Consider the following 21,708-nt stretch of genomic DNA (forward strand, 5'->3'; position numbering starts at 1 on the left):
ACAAAGTCAGTTGTTTAATTCACAGTGAAAAGGGGAATCATTACTTGGTAGGAATGGTCACACTGGCTGGTCAGTATGTCTTCTCCCTGTAGGCAAGATCAAATTTCTTTCTGTAAGTGTGAAATTAGAGTAATAGGGGTTAGGTAGGTAAGACTAATGATTAGCAAGCTGTGATAGTCTGAGGAACCCAGGTTCCTGTAAGACTATACCTGTCAAGTACACTAGAAAGTTTACTTTCTCCTCTGGATGGTGCCTTAGACCAGGGTTCAGACAACTTTTTTTCTGTACGGGGCCGTATAGTAAATATTTTAGACTTTGCAGGTCATAAGGTCTCTGTCAAAACTACTCAACTCTGCCTTGTGGCATGAAAGCAGACATAGACAATATAAAAATGAATGAGTATCTGTATTTCAGTAAACCTTTTTTATGAGCACAGAATCTGGCCCATGGGCTGTAGTTTGCCAGCCCTTGCTGTAGACCCACAAGTAAATTCATATTCTTTGGGTTTTCTGGGCTAGGCTCCATTTCCCACCTTATAAATACGTCATTTCTTTACACAGGTTACAGAGCAATTGATTGTTGTTAGTAGGCTTCATATATTGACCAAAGTTAGGAACAGATTAATCTTTTCAGGTAGCAATAATTAAGTACATCGGATTTTATGCTATGATGTCCTAACCTTAAAAATAGAAGTGAGGTAACAGATTGAGGATCTAAAAGTTTCTTGATCTGGTGGGCTCAGTCTAACAAGGTAAAAATTTTTTGTAATTTACTGAAAATTTCATGTAATATTTGGTGTAAAATAAAAATAGGTATACATATGTGCCTTCCAATCTAAGAAAATTACTGTCCTTTCTCCTTCCCATCTCCACCAGAGATAAATACAATTTTGATTTACATAAACCAAAATGAAACTTAATAGATATAAATGTAAGATTTTCTACTTTGTTCCAAAAAGTGAGCTTCACAAGTGGGGGGAAAAAAAGCAGAAGTGTCTTTGGAGAAACAAAAGACCTTTAGGTTTTAGCTAGTTCATTACAATTGACTTTGTGGAATGGCCATCCAGAAAAGCCAGTTTGCTCTTAATTTAGCACATTAACAGAAATGTGTTACCTGGACTTGAGAGGTAGCAGTTGTATGCTGTTGTGTGCTAGCTAGCCTGTAGCTAGAGTATCATACTTAGAGTCCCCTCTCCTCCCAGCACTCAGATGACCTCAAGATGCCTCTGGGGTTAGGGAGGCCAGAGGGGAAGGAAGGAATTATCAGTATTGGCATCACTGGCTGAAGTGGGGTCCTATCTCCTCATCCCCATGCTGAGTCTGGTGTCATATGTCTCATGTGTAGAAGGAGTATAGAAAACCAGGAATGCATTCCTGATAAAGAATTCACACTAATGACAAAACCTGAAAATACAACATTGGAAGCCAGTTGCTTGGGTATGTCCTATGAAAAAAGAATCAAGAGAAGCCTTCAAGAATTTGGAGAACTGTTGGGGCGCCTGGGTGGCCCAGTTGGTTAAGCATCCGACTTCGGCTCAGGTCATGACCTTGCAGTTTGTGGGTTTGAGCGCCATGTTGGGCTCTGTGCTGACAGCTTAGAGCCTGGAGCCTGCTTCAGATTCTGTGTCTCCCTCTCTCTCTGCTCCTCTCCTGCTCGCTCGCTCTCTCTCTCTCACACACAAAAATAAACATTAAAAAAAAAATTTTTTTTTTTAAAGAAAGTCTGAATGAATGCTGTGGACCTCTCAGGAAAGCAGACTACTGTTTGAGAAAGTTTGCAGAGACCAGACATCCTTGGACCTCAAGAATTCTTGGTAGATTGGCAAAACACCACAAACAGAACACAACTGGTGAATTGGGAGAACATATTTGCAACATGTATCACAGATAAAGGGCTTATCTAATATATAAAGAACTCCTTTTTCCTTTTTAAGATTTTTTTATTCTTTTTTTAAAATTCATTTATTTATTTTGAGAGAGAGCACAAGTGGGGAAGGGGAAGGAGCGGGGGTGGTGGTAGAGAGTCCCAAGCAGGCTCTGCACCACCAACACAGTCTAGTGTGGGGCAAACCCACAAACCGCGAGATCATGACCTGAGCCAAAGTCAGATGCATACCCGAGTAAGCCACCCAGGTGCCTCTTAAGATTAAAAAAAATTTTTTTAAATGTTTATATTTGAGAGAGAGAGAGAGCGCGCGTGCGCTCATGCGAGCAGGGGAGGGGCAGAGAGAGAGGGAGACAATCTGAAGCAGGCTCCAGACTTTGAGCTGTCAGCACAGAGCCCGACATGGGGCTCGAACTCACAAGCTCTGAGATCATGATCATGACCTGAGCCAAAGTCGACGCTTAAATGACTGAGCCACTCAGGCGCCCCAAGATTTTATTTTTAATTAATCTCTACACCCACGTGGGATTCAAACTTAGAACCCCAAGATCAAGAGTCCTGTACTCTGCTCACTGAGCCAGCTAGGTACCCTACTAATGTATAAAGAACTTGGTAGATTGAGGAATGGAAAACCCAATAGAAAAATGAAGGAAAGACTTGAATAGATGATTCATTGTGTGTGTGCATGCATGTATGTGTTCTGAAACACATGAAGAGTTGGTCAACCTCACTTATAATTAGAGAAATGCAAATTTAAGCAATCAAAATACCACTTTTTACCTATCAGAGAAGATGAAAAATTGTGGAAACATATCTGGTTGGCAAGGTTGTGAGGGAATAGTGTTCTCACATATTTGCTGGTGGGAATGCATACTGATTACAACCTTTCAGAAGAGGAATTTGGCTGCACCTAACCAGAATGTATATGCTCTGACCTGTTGACCCAGCACTCTTATTTCTAGGAATCTACCCCAAATATACACCTCCAAAACTGCAGAAATATATATACCAAAAGTTATTTTTTACAGTATTGTTTATTACTGCAAAATGTTTGAAGCAACTTAAATGTCCACATAGAGGAGAGACGTTGAATAAACTGTAGCATGTGTATTTTATGTCCATACATGCAGTACATGCACCTGTGATAAGGAGTTGAGGAGGATCTCCATGTACTGATATGGAGTGCTTTCCAGGTGTGTCAGGGCTCCCCAAAACCACCTCCAGGTTTGGTGATTCTCTGGAACTTGCAGGACTCAGCACATGGTCATATTTGTAGCTAAGATTAATTGCAATGAAAGGATATAAAGCGATCAGCAAAGGGGAAGCATGGCACAAAGTCCAGAAGATACCAGGTGCTAGTTTCCAAGAATCCTCTCCCAGTGTAGTCACATACACACAGCCTCCTCCAGGAACAAATTGTAACAACACATGTGAAATGTGGTCTACCATGGAAGCTTGTTAGAGCCCAGGGTTTTTACTGGAGGCTGGTCACATGGGCATCCTCCCCTGGCACAAACCAAAATTCCAGACTTACAGAAGGAAAGCAGGTGTTTCAACATAAACCCCATTGTTGTATGGGTGCTCTGAGCCACTCTTATCATTAAGGAATGTTGGAAACTCTCCCAAAATCTAAGTTCCCAGATGAGCCAAGGCCACCCTTGCAAGCAGGCCTTTCTAAGGATAACAGTACTGCTCTGTTAATTCTTTTCTGCAAAGTAGGATATACTGTTAAGTAAAAAAAAGCAGAGGGCAAGTAAATATCTATTGTATCCTCCCTGCCATTCAAGAAAGAAGGTGAGATAAGTATACAAGTATCTGCTCATTTGTATAAAACACACATACACCCAGGAAGGATAAACCAGAAACGAATGGGTTTACTTACCTATAGGAAGCCATTGGGAGCAGGGGAGAAAGAGTGGGAATGAGATAGAAGGAACAGGAGGAAGTAGACTTCCCTGAGTACATCTTTTTGTAGAGTTCTGAGGCCATACTTGAAAAATAACTAATTAGAGAGCCAGGATGGGAGGGGAACCCAAAATTGAATAAAAACCCTGGCAAATGACTCTTAACTATATTACAAATGAATAATGAAACTACACTGAGGGAGGAAGGGGATGAAGAAATAAAGTAACCCAAGTATCTTTGGGAAATAGTGTTTTGACTATACCTTCCTAAGTGTAAATCCAAAAAAACGCAAAACATTTTAATAAAATTATTTTTCACAGGTGTGTGGCCTAGCAATTCCTAAACTGCATGTGTGTTCTAGGATTGAGTGAATGAGTAAATATTGTGGATGAGAGCCAGACTTCTCACTAACAGAACAGAACTACAGATAGGGGGATGAGGGCTAGAATGAACCCTGGGTGGTATGGAACTAGAATTGGAATTAGCAGTATGAACTTAGGGTTTTTATTTTTTATTTTTTATTTTTTTAATTTTTTTTAACGTTTATTTATTTTTTTGGGACAGAGAGAGACAGAGCATGAACGGGGGAGGGGCAGAGAGAGAGGGAGACACAGAATCAGAAACAGGCTCCAGGCTCTGAGCCATCAGCCCAGAGCCCGACGCGGGGCTCAAACTCACGGACCACGAGATCGTGACCTGGCTGAAGTCGGACGCTTAACCAACTGCGCCACCCAGGCGCCCCCTGAACTTAGGGTTTTTAATATACACAGGTAGTTAACAGAAATACTCTATGTGTATGGGTATTTGAGGTGGGGTCTAGAAGCAGCAACACATAGCAGTGAGCACACCTAGCATTCAGTTCTTGGTTTCTAAATAAGATCTTCCAATTAAAGGAACCAAGACTTTTTGGAGAAATGTTTTGGGGGCTGGCCCAGGAAAAAATACAAGGTGATCCTGGAACAGTTTGTGGTGAATTGCTCAGAAAATTATGGAGACATATCAAAAGGACTCAAAAGGAGCCAACTTGAAAGGACTCCCAGTGGCTAAGATTGGGACAATTTGAGCTTAAATAATGGTAGTAATGAATTATAACCTATAGAATAAAACGTATCGTGAACCCATGCTGATATGAAATAAATAACTTGAAAAAAGAAAGCTCTTGAAGAATTCCAATTAATAAATGTAAAAGGAATTGTGGAAATAAATTGCCATTTGGCAGTCATCATGGTAATAATCATCTCAGGCAAGAATCCTCAGTGCATGTTAAAACTAGTGGCTAAGGGGCAGCTGGGTGGCTCAGTTATTTAAGCATCTGACTTGGTGTCAGCTAAGGTCATGATCTCATGAGATCGAGCTCTGAGTCAGACTCTGTGATGACAGTATGGAGACTGCTTGGGATTCTCTCTCTCCCTCTCTGCTTGCACTATCTGTATCTCTCTCAAAATAAATAAACATTAAAAAAAAAAAAAAAAAACTAGTGGCTAAAAGTGTAGATGAGAAACACATATTTACACTGTCTCCAAATATCTGCCCCATAAGATTACAGAGTAACAGATTCATTACAAGGTATACAAAGAGGAAAATAGTAACTCCACAGTGGGGAAACCTGGCAGACCCACTTGAACCAAATGATGGAAGTTCACCTCCACAGCAATGAGACACTCCATTCAAAGCCATGTGCCTCCTCGGAGGGTGCACCAAGAACCAGCATCACTTCTGTGAGATTCCTGCCCCCAGAATGCATAATCAGAATCTAATCTTGAAGAAACATCAAACCTGAATCAAGGGACTTTCATTTCAAAAGTGTCAAAGTCACAAAAGATGAATACTTGAACTATCTCTCCATTTAAGGGAGAACATAAGGAGACATAACAACTAACACATGGACTAACTAAGACATGGGAGCCTGGATCGGATCCAGGTCCTGAAAAAGGACTTAAGGAAGCCATTAAGATTTGAATAAATTCTAGAGTTAATAGTATTATATTAATTTTTGGCCTTAATAACTATACTGTGGTTATATGTAAGATGTTAACACTAAGGAAAGCTGGATAAAGATGACAGGAAATTTTTTGAACCATATTTGCAAACTTTTGTACATCAAACATCTCTAAATTGTTTAAAAAACTTTTAAAGTTTCAAAATATAATGGTAAAAAAAAACCCTCTTGGTTGAGGGAGACAAAATTTAAGTCCATTGGAAAGGTACATTTTATTTTAACATCTAGACTAGTCTAGATCAGCCTAGAAATGGATTAGGTTGTGCGGGAAAGTCATGTTTATGAAGAGGCTGAGTGACTGTCAGAAATATAGCAGAGGAGATTCTAGTTTAGACAAGCAACCTCAGAACTGTTCTTTTCCCATCCCAAGATTCTGTGATTTTTCTTTGATTTGCCTTTAGCAACATTCCATAAAGTTCTTTTCCTTCAAAGTTTTATTCCTTCAGCTGTTCCTCATGTCAAACCAGCAGGGGGCCCACAGTTGGGCACTGACTCGGGTTTGGGAAAGAGTACTCAAAGATTACAACTTACCCACTCCTCTCTGTTCCCTATGGACCAAAATCTGTCACAACGGAAAAGGTAGTGACTTCAACAGAGCCCGACTCCAGCAATAAGAACTTGGCTGTAATTTTGAAAGACAGCCACCTAGGCTTCTAGGGCATTCGTTGTATGAATCAAATGAATTTGACTAAGTTCAGTCAGCTTGGTGAATTTCCCAGTTCAAGGAGGACTACATTGATTTTTAGGAATAAAAGCGCTTTTCTACATCGTGGTTTCTGATGAACTATAATGTTAAATATCCATTCACTTGTCTAATGTCTTTAATATATTTTTTAAGTTTATTTGAGAGAGGGAGAGTGAGCACACAAGTTGGCGGAAGGGCAGAGAGAGAGGGGGACAGAGAATACAGAGCAGGCTTTGTGCTGACAGCAGAGAGGCTGATGCAGGGCTCGAACTCCTGAACCGTGAGATCATGACCTGAGCTGAAGTCAGACATTTAACCAACTGAGCCACCCAGGCACCCTTCATCTAATCTCTTAAACTCATCATTGTGGCACCTGGGTGGCTCAGTCGGTTGAGCTTCTGACTTCAGCTCAGGTCATGATTTCATGGTTCGTGAGTTTGAGCCCTGCATCAATCAGGCTCTCTGCTGTCAGAGCAGAGCCTGCTTTGTTTGGATCTTCGTTCCTATTTCTCTCTGCTCCTCCCCTGCTCACCCTCTCTCTCTCAAAAATAAATAAACTTAAAAAAAAATTGTTTTTTGTTGTTAAAAGAAAAATCAACAAAATATGTGTTATTTTATGAAGCAACTTATTTTATTTTTTTTTTAATTTTTTTTTCCACGTTTTTATTTTATTTTTGGGACAGAGAGAGACAGAGCATGAACGGGGGAGGGGCAGAGAGAGAGGGAGACACAGAATCGGAAACAGGCTCCAGGCTCTGAGCCATCAGCCCAGAGCCCGACGCGGGGCTCGAACTCACGGACCGCGAGATCGTGACCTGGCTGAAGTCGGACGCTTAACCGACTGCGCCACCCAGGCGCCCCTGAAGCAACTTATTTTAATGTTTAAACAATTTTTAAAAATATTTTTGAGAGTTTTTAAAAATATTTTTGAGAAAGAAATCACATTTCTTACTTTATGCAGTTAATAACGTGTTATAAACTATAGTGGTTATTTCACTTGATATTGAAAGAAGGATCCATGAAAACTTTAGGAAATAAATATTTTTGAGAGAGAAAGAGAGAACATAATTGGAAGAGGGGCAGAGAGAGAAAGGGAGACACAGAAGCAAAGCAGGCTCCAGGCTCTGAGCTGTTAGCACAGAGCCTGATGCGGGGCTCGAACTCACAAACCATGAGATCATGACCTGAGCTGAAGTCAGATGTTTAACTGACTGAGCCACACAGGCACCCCGGAAAATCCCTTTTTTAAGCTCTGTAAAGATGTTTTAAAATTACTGTTCCAAAGCTGTTCCTTTCTAAATATGCAAGGGTAGGAAAGGGAAAGATCTATCTAGAGATATAAAAGTTTCTTTTATTTTCAGTGTTCTTCAGTATGAACTTAATCATGGCTGTTTCCACAAATGCCAGATGGTAGGAAGTATCTCCTTTGCTCTATACTGTTGCCCCCATCATTGCACACTTCAGTGTATGGGCAGTCCCATCTGAAGATGGGGCAGTCACTGCCCTTCCTTATTCATCTGCTTCTGCCTCCAGCTCAGGAAGCTCAAGTTTAGAGAAGCTCAGCAGAGTTCGGTTACAAGCAGGGCTCACAGCTCAGAGATAAATCAGGCCCTGAGGAGCTTGTAACTACCCTGTTTAGAAAAGCTCAAGAGTCTGATGTATATTTGTTTTCTTCCTTTAGACATTTGTGTTTCCTACACTAAGTAAACGAGTCTTACAGGAATGAATCAGAGAATTGCATCTTTTCTAGGACATAAAACTTTTAATGGGAAATAAGATTACAGATGAATAGTAAGAATGGTTTTTCAAGACCTTTCTAAAATCTGCCAAAACTTGGAAGTATCAGAAGTTGGTTTTGATTCCAAGCAGTGGGTAGAAGGATGACCTGTTGGATGTGCAAGGCAGAGAATTTGTTTGCTGGCAGTTTGGAAAATGACTTTGTACTGTCCTGTGGCATTTCTTATTTTATACAGTTAATAACGTGTTATAAACTATAGTGGTTATTTCACTTGATGTTGAAAGAAGGATCCATGTAAACTTTCATCTTGGAAGTTGATTCATTCAAAATAGATTTTGCAGAATTTAGGTGGAAGAGAAAATGTTTAGGACTCTACATCTAGAAATCCTGAAAGTTCAAATATTTAGCAGGTAAAATATTATAGGAAAAAAATTGATAAATTTCTACAAGTGTTTATTATATTATTAGCTGACCTTGAGGGCACGGGGGAGTCACAGGATCATTATGTCCACTGCTTGTAGGTGGGCTGCTCTGTTCCTCTTATCCACACTTGAGGCCCAGACTTGGTAGAGTTCCCACCTAATATGGAGATCACCCACCACTGTGTTGGTGGTGGTTAGGAGGCGTCTCTCACTTCTGACCTCAGCTTCACACTCTGTTTTCTTTGTCAACCTAGTCAATCTCTGATCATATTTGAGACTTTAAACTTTATAGGGTCTCCAACCATCTGAGGGTTCTTAACTCAGAATTTTTAAAAGAAGTCAGCAAGGCAGAGGAAAAAGGAAATTACCTACTCTTAGCTTCCACTTCTCTCCTTCCCTATTATAAGTTGTAACTAACCAAGAAGAAAGGGACATGGCTGAAGCAGTTGGCTTGGCACTCCACCAGGGTATTTTGGGTCCTCCAGCTAAGAACCTTAGAGCAGCAGGTGGAGCAAAACTAAAATCCCAGCAGCCGCTCCAGGAGCTGGATTAGCTGATAGGGTTAGTTGTACAAACTCATCACAGTTCAATCTGAGGGAACTGTATGGAACCTGTACATTGCTGACCTGAGCTCAGCTCTCACTTTGCAGAGGTCCTTTTAGGCCCAGAAAAGCTTAGTCACTCCACATGACATATACTAGGATCTATTGGTGATAGTCCTATTTGGCTTTTCCCACAGAAAGGGATAACAAGTGTCTAAGGTCTAACAGATGATCAGTGCTTCTGTTCTTGGAGCATCCAGTCCTGACGGGATGTCTTACTAGGTGTTATATGGCCCCCATTTATTCTTAAAGCCACCTTTGCTTGTACTTAGTACTATATAGCTAGTCTGTAGGAGTCCTGAAGTTGGAACAGAGCCTTGTCTGATTCCTCATCCCGTAATATTTTACTCCAGCACTCTGTCTTTTCCATAAGGTATTAGCCTGAAAAAATATTCTAAATACATCTAATGTCACACCAAAACATTCAGCCTGAGAACTGGAAGAGCCAGGAGAAGTGTCATTTTGGAAAAAGGATCAAATGTAACTACAAATAAAGATATTTCCTTAACCTCTTATTGTGAAATAATTTGAGACTTACAGAAAAGTTGCAGATAATACACAGAATTCCCATATACCCTTCATGCAGATTCCTCACATGTTAACATTTTACCACATTTGCTTTTTTTATTCTGAGTAATTTGATAGCATAGTTGCAGATATGATGCCTAAATACTTCAGTGTGTATTTCCTTAGCAAACAAAGACATTCTGTTATGTGACCACAGTATGGTGATCAAAATCAAGCAGTTAACACTGATCCAAGTACTTTTATTTAATCTACAAACCATATTCAGATTTGACCAATTGTTGTACTGATATAGCAAAAGAAAAGAAAATGGTTTTTTTGGTCTAGGAAAAATCCCTAGAACTTGTTACATTCAATTGTCATGTCTCAAATCTCCTATAATATGTAACAGTTTTTCAACCTAACCTTGACACTTTTGAAGAGTACGGGCCATTTATTTTGTAGAATTTCCCTTAATTTAGGCTTGTGTGGTGTTTCCTCATGATTAGATTCTGATTTTGCATTTTGGCAGCAGGATTCCCACAGAAGTGATGCTGGTTCTTCTTGGTATATCCTCTCAGGAGGCACATGGCTTTGGGGTGCTTCATTCCTGGGTAGATGAAGTCCATCACTTTGTTCAAGTGGGGTATGCCAGGTTTCTCCACTGTGAATTTACTATTTTCCCCAATGGAATTATTAACTATCTTGTGGGGAGATATTTTGAAACTGTGTAAATATTTGTTTCTCATTCAAACTTTTAGCCACTAGTTTTAACAGCCATTGATGATTCTTGGTTGAGGTAATTATTACTATGATGGTCGCCCAGTGGTGATTTTCTAATTCCATCATTCCTTCTGTGGTAAGTAATTGCTTTCCGTTCTCTTTTACAAATAAGTTGGGTCTGACATCATGCTAGAACTCATACTTCTTTGTCAAACATGGTAGTGTTACCATAAGTTATCTGGGAGATACTTGTTTTTAAGTTCATGCTTTGCAAAAGTATTCCACACTAAGGAAATGAAAGAATAGTCCAGCTTCACATTATAATAGTCTATGCTCTCAGTTGCAATGATAATGTTTTATTTCTTCCTGTATCTACCTGTGCTTACCATTGCTTTTATCTTTCCTCTCAGTCCTGGGTTCTGTTTCCACCATGGAACTTTGCTCAGGCTCCAAATGGCTTTTGCTTGCTTTGGGTTGGTTTGAAGTGCTGTAAAAATGATGAGAAGTTGGGGCGCCTGGGTGGCGCAGTCGGTTAAGCGTCCGACTTCAGCCAGGTCACGATCTCGCGGTCCGTGAGTTCGAGCCCCACGTCAGGCTCTGGGCTGATGGCTCAGAGCCTGGAGCCTGTTTCCGATTCTGTGTCTCCCTCTCTCTCTGCCCCTCCCCCATTCATGCTCTGTCTCTCTCTGTCCCAAAAATAAATAAACGTTGAAAAAAAAAAAATGATGAGAAGTAGTAATAATACCAGTGTCTGTAGATTTAGATACATAGCATGTCAGTATCTTGTACTTACCAATTAAATCAGCATGAAAAAAATTTAATCTTAAGGCAGGGGAAAAGAGGTGACTCAGGAGAGCTTAGTGTAACAGCCATGTTAGGTCTGTCAGTGTCTCCTAGCTGGTCAACCCTTACGTCATAGGCCTTGAGGCCATTTGCTGTCGCAACCTGCACTTTCTGCCACTACCCCCTCCCGTTTTCCTGAATTCCTTCTGTAAGAGAAAACTGGTTATCAGTGATGGTGTCCTCTTTTGGATGTTCTCCCTTAAATGAAGGGGGATGAAAAGAAAAAATAGCCCTTTTAAGAAGTTTGGAAAGAAAATGAGTACATGATCTTTAGAATGGTTAAGGACTGACATACATCCAATTTGTTGCTATTTTTCTTTCAGATGAAATTAAAATTATGTTGCAGCAATTTGTTTCTTGATTCAGAAGGTATTAATGGGGTTTTGTTTGGACCTGCAGGTCAACATATTAATAAGCCTCTATTATTGTCCAGACCTTAGGAAACTTGCTGTTTCAAGCTCAAATTCTAGAGAAGTGGAAGGTTTCTGTTGTTGTTGTTGTTGTTGTTGTTGATGATTATTTATTTATTTATTTATTTATCATTTTAGAGTGTGAATGGGGGAGAGGGGCAGATGGGGAGCAAGCTCCACACTCAGAGTGGAGCACGATGCGGGGTTCAATCTCACCATGGTGAGATCATGACCTGAGCCATAATCAAGAGATGCTTAACTGACTGAACCTCGCAGGTGCTCCCAAAAGTGGAAGTTTTTATTGATTTTATTTCTTTAAATCTTGCTCTTTTTTTTTTTTTTAACGTTTATTTATTTTTGAGACAGGGAGAGACAGCATGAACGGGGGAGGGTCAGAGAGAGAGGGAGACACAGAATCTGAAACAGGCTCCAGGCTCTGAGCTGTCAGCACAGAGCCTGACGCGGGGCTCAAACTCACGGAGTGTGAGATCATGACCTGAGCTGAAGTCGGCCACCTAACCGACTGAGCCACCCAGACGCCCCTTGATTTTATTTCTTTAAACTTGAGGTTTCTTTTAGTTGCCAATCTTTGTGACTGCTAGCAGATTTCCAGGAATCATAAAGAAATTTCTCAGATGGTAATTTGCATTCATGAGTTCAGGCATCTCTGAATCCTCCCTGACCACTGGATTTTCTTCCTGCAGGAAGACCTCCTGATGCAGTCAAGCAAAGAACATTTATGCACAGGGCTCCCTGAAGACTGTTTGAGGAACAAAGGTATTTATCTCTCTCCACTCTTTTCCTTTTTCCACTTATTACACACACTGTTTTAGTTCACATTTTCTGTTGTGCATTGGGAATGCAAGTCCCTGGCTTGCAAGATGGACTTAACTGTAGAAATTCTTGATATTACCCATGGACATACTTGAAGACACCTAGCAATGTCTTAGGTTTTGGGGGGTTTGTTTGTTTTTAATGTTTGTTTATTTTGAGAGAAACATGCGTGAATGGGGGAGGGTGAAAGAGAGAATCCCAAGCAGGTTTGATGAAGCGGGGCTCGATCCCACAAACCATGAGATCATGACTTGAGCCGAGATCATGACTTGATCCGAAATCAAGAGTTGGACACTTAACCAGCTGAGCCACCCAGGTGCCCCTGGTTGTTTGTTTAAGTAAACTCTACCCCCAGTGTGGGACTTGCAACAGAGACAGAGTCACATGCTCTACTGTATGAGCCAGCCAGCCACCCAAAGCGGTGCCTTCGTTTTGACAGCAGTTTGCCTCGCACTTTTTTTTATGAGTTCTTATTGATGGGGGGTTGAACCTTAATTGCTGATGTGAAATCTTTTATTTGATTTTATAAAACTGAATTGCCTCCTTGGAAGGGTTAACATGGATGGGGAGGAATTGACCCTGCCCAGTTCAGCGCTGTGGAGTGCATTCTGTTCTTCCCCTAGGCAGGGATGGGAGAAAGGGTTCACTCCAGGCCACCTTGAGAATTGTCAAAGCAACTTATTTCCAATATTGTTTTGCTTCTCAAAACAATGAATAGATATAGGCATCTGAGATACCACTTTTAGTTTGATTGATTGATTGATTGATTGATTGATTAAAAGTGATTAGATTGACTAATTGAGGAGGAAGCCGAGACACAGAGTACTGAGCCAAAATTCTTCTCCCCAGTCCCCAGCTGAAAGTAATCTTGGGTAACTTTAGAGAGGACTATGTGTATATATTATGCAATTAAGGTTAAAAATGTAATCAAAACCACCAAAAAAAAGAGAAAATACATTAAGTATGTTTGATTATATGAACATGTTGTTACTGTGATAAAACATCAGATTTGACTACTCTGCTTCTTGGCAGCCCAGACAGAAAAGGAAGCACAAATCATCCTTATGAGAAAGGGCACTTGTCCCAGTTTATTACCCTGCTTCCTGCTGCTGGACATTTCCTTTGTGGCTTAAAGGCTTGGCTGTCCAATATAGGTTAAAATTCTGAAGATGAGAAATGTTCTTTTTACATGTCTCCCCCAGTTCCTAGGGCTTTATTTGGGACCGTTTTTAGCACTACGACCCCCAAATATCTTTTCAGTGGGGCTTCAGTATTGCTATATTGAGTCTTCAGTATATTGGTATATTTTCACTCACATCTTAGCACAAAATTTAGTGTCTGTTGAACTACACTTTCATTTAACAACTGAACTGGCCTTTAAACAGGAGAATCAGGGGGCACCTGGCTGGCTCAGTTGGTAGAGCACGCAACTCTTGATCTCGAGGCTGTGAGTTCACGTCCCATGTTGGGCACATAGATTACTTAATTAAAAAAAAAAGAAACTGGAGTGCCTGGGTGGCTTAGTCGGTTAAGTGTCTGACTTTGGCTCAGGTCATTACCTCATAGTTTGTGGGTTTGGGCCCTATGTTGGGCTCTGTGCTGACAGCTCGGAGCCTAGAGCCTGCAGCCTGCTTTGGATTCTGGGTCTCCCTCTCTCTCTGCATTTCCCTCATGTACACTTTGTCTCTTTTTCCCTCAAAAATGAATAAATGCTTAAAAAAAGGTGGAGAGGAGACAGAAGAATCAGTTATTTTCTGAGGAATACTTTTCTGAGGAAATCTGCCTTCCCAGACTTACCTGGTTTCTGTCCACCTAAAAGTCTGGTCCACAATGGATGTGGGTAAGATGAGCTCATCTGAAAAGTATCCTCAGATAAACTACTTTGTGGCACTTTTCTTCCTGTCCTGGTAACTATTCTTCTTTAATGACTTAAATTGGGAAAATGAATTGTTTTTCCCCCCAAAATCATGTGCAGTATTCTCAGTTTGATATGGAGGAACTTGAAAACAGCACCTCTACTAGAGTTTTCAGCAGCAGTGACCCAGTGCCTGACTATGATATATTCTTCCATTCAATCCCCAAAGAGCCTTCCAAGGTGTCCCTTTGTTACACATGAGGAAACAAGGTCTGCTGTGCAGAGACCTAGCCAGTCATAGCAAGGCAGAAAGGAAGGTTCTATGAAGGTAGGCTTCTGAAACAATTGAACACACAGGCTGCCACTGTGGGTTTCAGTCAAACAGACGCACGTACTTTGCTGTAGTGTGGCCAGCATCTCAGCTCACTTTGCCAGGGTTAAGGTCAAGCATCTGTCAACCTGTCATTGACTACAGACTTGAGAAATAAATGATGTTTCTTGGAAACTTGGTTGTACATTCCCTCTGGGGACCCCAGCTGCCAGAATTTTCACTTTGCCCACACATATCCTGGTCCTGCACATATTAGATATAAGTTTTCCTGATGAAAACTGGTATATCCTTGATACCTTTATTTTAAGTGCCTGCTCTGTGGTGCACTGTAAATTGTTTATGTAGTTTTATTTATATTTGGTTTTGCTTCCTCTGAGTGGGGGGGGGGGTACCTCAAAGGTCAGCACTATGCAGTAATTTATAAATTTGCTGAGGTATGAATTTGGGTCCCCTGCACTGAGGTGTTCAGCAGGTGAACCTAAGGCTACCACATTCTCCCTGTGCTGTGTTGTTTTTTCTTCTCTAAATAAATGTCCCATTCATGATACTTCCAAGTTAGCATGGTATTCAGAATTTTGAGGTTCTTTACAGTCATGTCTGCTGTGGCTCAATTAGATGAAATTAGAACAAATTTAACCCTTTAAAAGAACATTTGTGTTAACCAAAAGTCGTCTTTAATTGGTAGGGTGCTATTTCACAGATTGTTGCTCCTTTCTTCCTTCCATCGTTCCTTCCTTTCTTTTTTTTTAAGTTTTACTTATTTAATTAAGTAATCTCTATACCCAGCATGGGGCTTGAACTCACAGCCCTGAGATCTAGAGTCTCGTGCTCTTCTGATGGAGCCAGCCGGGCACCCCAATTGTTCCTTATTATTTGATTGCTGTAGGGCAGACTTGTGAGAAGAGGGCATGGGGGAGCAGTGATGGGTGTTGGTAGTTGAGGGGCCATTTCACAAAGGGAGAGTGTCCTCCTGTCAGACACTGACTGGTGCCTCTCCTTTCCACTGTTCTGAGTTTTAGTATGACTGTTTCCTCATAATTCTGTGTAATATTTTATAGAACTGACATTATCAGGGGTTTTTTGTTGTGTTTTCTTTCTAAGAGTTCCTTGGAAGTGGGTTGATATGGGACTTACTTCCCACAGTAGCAATCTCTGTGAAAGCCTATTTGGAAATTCTTTGAAATCAGGAGGGTCACAAGAAATTGGAAGAACATTTGAGGGAATAGATACATTTTTTAATGTTTTTCTTTATTTTGAGAGAGAGAGAGAGAGAGGGAGAGCAAGCAGGGGATGGGCAGAGAGAAAGGGAGGAGAGAATCCCAAGATTCAGTGCAGGGGACCCAAATTCATTCCCAAGAGAATTCTCTCTCTCCCTCTCTCTCTGCCCCTCCCCTGCTGGAGTGCACACTCGCTTCTCTCTCTCTCTCTCTCTCCCCCTTTTCTCTCTCAAAGTAAATAAATAAAGTTTAAAAGGAAAAAAAGAGGGGTGCCTGGGTGGCTCCGTTGGTTAAGTGTCCAACTTCAGCTCAGGTCATGATCTCACTACTTGTGAGTTCGAGCCCTGCATCAGGCTCTGTGCTGACAGCTCAGAGTCTGGAGTCTGCTTCAGATTCTATCTCCATATCTCTGCCCCTCCCCTGCTTGTGCTTGCTCTCCCTCTCTCTCTCAAATATAAAATAAAACATTAAAACAATTTTTTTAAGAAAAAAGAAACTACCAATCTGTTTTCCAGAGTGGTTATACCATTTGGGATTCCTACCAGCAATATATGAGTTCCAGATAAGCAGTTGTATCCTTTTTCAACTCCTTTATTAATTCATTTGTAATTTAGAAATCACATGTTCAGTGGTCAGAAGAAGCTAAGGAAGTGACAAAAGTTTGTAGGGTTGTCTTCCACTGTCCTCCTACCTACCACTGTGAGCCTCCCCACAGGAGAGCTTAATTTTATAAGATATGACAATATTGCTAACCCTTGGCACATCTTTTTGAGAACAAGATGTAGGATATGCCAAAATGAATGTCATATTTAGTGCCCCAGTCTCACCACTTGATTTTTTTGATCCAGGAAAAAGGCTTTGACAGAAATGCTGTTAAATCCTTGTCAACCTCCAGCATGTCTGTCCCTAATTATGGTTATATGGAGATAACACCAAAAAAAGTCTAAGTTTTTTTATGTTACTTGTATTACGATCAGGGAGTAAGTGCTCTTTTAAAAACAGTTGTATTGAGGTATAATTTTTACATACTATAAAGTTCTTTTGTTTGAAATAGACAATTCAGTGGTTTTCTTAAATACAGAGCACAGCCATCACCACAGTTCTTCATCATTCGCTAAAGAAACATGTTTGTACCCCTTAACATTCATTCTTCGTTCCCCATTCTTCCTTACCCCCAATCTCTTCCAGCTACTAATTTGCTCTTGTCTCTATAGATTTGCCTGTTCTGGATATTTTATATAAATGAGACCTTACAATGTGCAGTCTTTTGTGACTGCTTTCACTTGGCATAAAGATTTTTTTTTAAATTTTTTTAACATTTATTTATTTTTGAGAGACAGAGACAGCACAAGCAGGGGAGGGGCAGAGAGAAAGGGATGCAGAATCAGAAGCAGGCTCCGGGCTCTGAGCCGTAGCACAGACCCTGACGCGAGGCTCAAACCCATGAACCCAGATTACAACCTGAGCCAAAGTCAGATGCTCAACCAACCAAGCCATCCAGCCACCCCTTGGCATAAAGATTTTTAAGGTTCATCCATGATCTAGCATTTTAAAGTACTTCATTAATTTTTATGGCTGAATAATATTTAATCATATCCATTTATTTGATGGATATTTGGGTTGTTTCCACTCTTTGGCTATTATGAATAATGCTGTTGTCAGCATTTATGTACAGGTTTTGTGTGAATATAAGGTGTCAGTTCTCTTGAGTAGATACCTAGGAGTAGAATTGGTGGGTTATTGGAAACTCTGTTCAGCATTTTGAAGAATTGCCAAACTATTTTCCAAAATGGTTGCACTGTTTCCAATCCCACCAGCAACACATGAAGGTTCTAGTTTTTCTGCATCCTGTCCAACACTTGTTATTTTCTGATTTGTTTTAAATTCTATCCATTTCAATGCATGTGGAGTGGTATTGTGGTTTTGATTTTCATTTCTCTGATGACTAATGATGAGCATTTTTCGATGTGCTTATTGACCATTTGTATATTTTTGGGAAAATGTCTAAAGCCTTTGCTTTTTTTTTTAACTTTTCAAAAATTAATAATTTATTTTTGGAGGAATTTTGGATTTACAGAGAATCTGAGCAGATAATATAGAGTTTCCATTAACCACACCCCCACCCCTAATATGCACAATTTCCTTTATTGTTAATGTATTAGTAAACACATTTGTTATTGTACAATGTTGATACATTATTATTAACTGAAGTTTAATCAAGTGTCCTTAGTTTTTACCTAATATCCTTTTCCTGTTCTAGAATCCCATCCAGGGTACCATATTGCATTCAGTCCTCAGGTCTCCTTTGGCTCTTCTTGACTGTGACAGTTTCTCACACTTTCCTTGTTTTGGGAAGACCTTAAGAGTTTTGAAGGTTACTGGTCAGGTATATTGTAGAATGGCTCACCATTGGGATTATCTTATGTTTTTATCATAAGAGTGGAGTTACAGGTTTGGGGGAGGAAAATTACACAGGTAAAGTGCCATTTTCATCACATCATATAAAGGGCACATACTATAAACATGAAGTAGTGTTTGTGTTGTTCTCCACTGTCAGGTTACTTCCCTCACCCCATTTCCATACTGTTCTGTTTGTAAGGAAGTCACTCTGTACAGCCTGTACCTAAGGAATGGGGAGTTATACTCGCTCTGCCCATTTTTATTATTGAGTTATGAGAATTCTTTATATATTCTAAATATAGATCCTTTATCAGATAGATGATTTACAGATATTTTCCCCCACCAGTGGGTTGCCTGCCTTTTCACTTCTTGGTTTTCCTTTGAAGCACAAAAGATTTTAGTTTTGATGAAGTTCAATTTATCAGTCTTCTTTTTATCACTTGTATTTCAGCATCTTAGCTAAGAACTCTTTACCAATATCATTAAGAAATACTCTTGTGTTTACTTCTAAGAGTTTTATAGTTTCAGCTCTTACATTTACGCCTCTGATCTACATTGAGTTAATTTTTGTATATGATATAAGACAGGATCCAAATTTATTCATTTGCATGTGGGTATCCAGTTACCCCAGCACCATTCACCATTTGTTGAAAAGCTGCTTTGTGAAAAATCTGTTGACTAACTATATGTGTTAGAGTTTATTTCTGGGCATTCAGTTCTAATTCTCTTGCTCTTTGTGTCTGTCCTGTGCCAGGACTGGACTGTTTCCATTACTGCAACTTTGTTTTTGAAATCAGGAAGCATGAGGGGCGCCTGGGTGGCTCAGTCGGTTAAGCGACCAACTGCAGCTCAGGTCATGATCTCGCAGTTTGTGAGTTCGAGCCCCGCTTTGGGCTCTGTGCTGACAGCTCAGAGCCTGGAGCCTGCTTCAGATTCTGTGTCTCCCTCTCTCTCTACCCCTCCCCTGCTCATGCTCTGTGTGTCTCCATCTCTCAATAATAAATAAACGTTAAAAAATTTTAGAAAAAAAAAGGAAGCATGAGTCTCCCATCTTTGTTCTTTTTCAAGATCATTTTGGCTATTATGTGTCCCTTGGCATTTAAAAAAAAAAATTTTTTTTTTAATGTTTATTTTTGAGAGAGACAGAGAGACAGAGTGAGAGCAGGGGAGGGGCAGAGAGAGAGGGGGAGACAATCTGAAGCAGGCTCCAGGCTCCGAGCTGTCAACACAGAGCCCAACATGGTGCTGGAACTCACAAACCGCAAGATAATGACTTGAGCCGAACTCGGAGGCTTAACTGATTGAGCCATCCAAGTGCCCTTCCCTTGCATTTTTATTTGAGTTTCAGGATTAGTTTGTCAAATTCTGCAAACATAAACACTTTTTCAATGGTTATAAAACTACAAATCTAAGGACCTTCAGCTGAGGTAATGAAATGCCTGTGATTCTAAAATGGGCACATACCTCACAGAATACATGTTTCACCCTCCAATATACATATGTACTTTTTTTTTTTATTAGCATTTTCTTTATCCATTCATTCATCAGTGGATATTTAGGGTTGTTTCCATGTCTCACTCTGTAAATAATGCTGCAGTAAACATGGGGGTACACATATCTTTTTAGAATAGTGATTTCATTTCTTTTCAGTATATACCCAGAAGTGAAGTTTCTGGATGGGAGTATACCTAATACTTTCAACAACTTTTCTAACTTCATTCAGACAACATCTACCATTTACCTGATATGTGCCGAGGTCAGTGTTGGGTATTAGGTCCTCAGTGATTATTAAGCTCCTGCTTCTTTGGGAGCCTGGGTGGCTCAGTCAGTTAAGCATCTGACACTGGATTTTAGCTCAGGTCATGATCTCATGGCTTGTGTGATCAAGCCCCACGTCAGGCTTGCACTAACAACGTGGAACCTGCTTGGGATTCTCTCTCCCTCTCTCTCTGCCCCTCTCCTGCATTCTCTCTCTCTATGTCAATAAATAAACATGTAAAATAAAATGAAATGAAATTCTTTGAGATTTCAAAGTCAATGTGGTTAATTAAAAAGTAAAAGAGGGTACCTGAGTGGCTCAGTCGGTTAAGTGTCCAACTTCAGCTCAGGGCATGATCGTGCAGTTCATGAGTTCGAGACCTGCATCAGGTTCTGTGGTGACAGCACAGAGCCTGCTTGGGATTCTCTTTCTCCCTTTATCTCTGCCCCGTCCCACTGTCTGTCTCTCTCCCTCTCCCCCTCTCCCCCTCCCCCCCTCTTCCTCTCTCCCTCTCTCCCTCTCTCAAAATAAATAAACTTTAAAAAAAAGTCTCTACATGAAAAAAAAAACACACAAGTAAAAGAGGGGTACATGGGTGGCTCAGTTGGTTGAGCGTCTGACTTCAGCTCAGGTCATGATCTCACAGTTTGTTAGTTCAAGTCCCACATCCTCTGCCTGGGACTGTCTACTCTCTCTGCCTGCTCCCCCAGTCAGTCAATCAGTCAAGTAAAGGAGTAAGCAGAGAATCATTTTATTTTCAAGCAGTACACAACCCCTGTTCCCCAACCAGCCTTCAGCATTATACTACCTGGGAAATGAGTGTTCCCCTACCTCCTCCCTAAGATTCTCAACTAAGTTGAGAACAGGTATTCTTCCAGCAGGTAAGGGCTCTGAGGGAGAATCTTGCCTTAAGGGCTTTGCACAGTGAACAGTTTGGAGAGGGGAAGAGTTTTACAGTTTTCCTGAGAAGTTATAATGAAGGATTCAACTAAGATGGTGCGGGAACAGAGTAGAAAAGCCCAGAATTTACACAAATGGTTTAATGAATGCCATAGTGTCTGGAGAAGAGATACACTAAACCATTTGGGGTAAATGCAGTTAGGAATTTATAAATAGGATAGAATTGTCTGCTATGATGTAGAAAGTAGGCTGGTTTCAAAAAGATAAATACCATGTAGGGCATTAGGATTTTGAGGCTACCTTATGTTTTTGGAATCTGTACAAACTTGTGGAATCCAGTATGCATTTATCCATCAAGTATTTGCTGACTCCAAACATTTTTAAACATTGTGTCCTATCCTAGCATAGTTATTAAGTTTATCATTTTAACTATTCTCAGGTCCAGTAAGATAAGAAAGAAAGCAGAGCAAAGGAAAAGCAGTTTTTCTTTAAATGGCAGGCACTGTACCAGGTGGTGGTTTACATGTGTTATTTAATTTAATCCTCAAAGTAGCACTGAGGTAAGTGTAATTCTCCTCTTTTTCAAAGGAGGAAACAGACTCAGTGAGGTAAGTAAGATCACAGAGCCCACCTGCCTTCAGAGTTGCTGTTCTTTCTCTCAGAATTGCTGCTGTCAGTATCAGTTGAGAAATGGATA

The 21,708-nt window shown here is 40.4% G+C and overlaps 1 protein-coding gene across 8 annotated transcripts in view; it reads left to right on the plus strand.

The window, feature by feature from the left end:
- Nucleotides 1-21,708, plus strand: part of PRR14L (proline rich 14 like) — a 59,500-nt gene that overhangs the window by 9,451 nt on the left and 28,341 nt on the right. For 7 of the 8 annotated variants that reach the window (XM_040463925.1, XM_040463924.1, XM_040463927.1 and 4 more), the window contains one exon: nucleotides 12,420-12,492. In XM_040463925.1, coding sequence (XP_040319859.1) covers nucleotides 12,432-12,492 — 61 coding nt within the window. In that variant the 5' untranslated portion in view covers nucleotides 12,420-12,431. Of the gene's footprint in view, nucleotides 1-12,419; nucleotides 12,493-14,272; nucleotides 14,390-21,708 lie in introns of those variants that run through there. The other variant, XM_040463926.1, reaches the window with a different exon arrangement.

Source organism: Herpailurus yagouaroundi, unplaced genomic scaffold (assembly GCF_014898765.1).
Source record: "Herpailurus yagouaroundi ecotype Mexico unplaced genomic scaffold, PumYag 428, whole genome shotgun sequence".
NCBI lineage: Eukaryota > Metazoa > Chordata > Mammalia > Carnivora > Felidae > Herpailurus > Herpailurus yagouaroundi.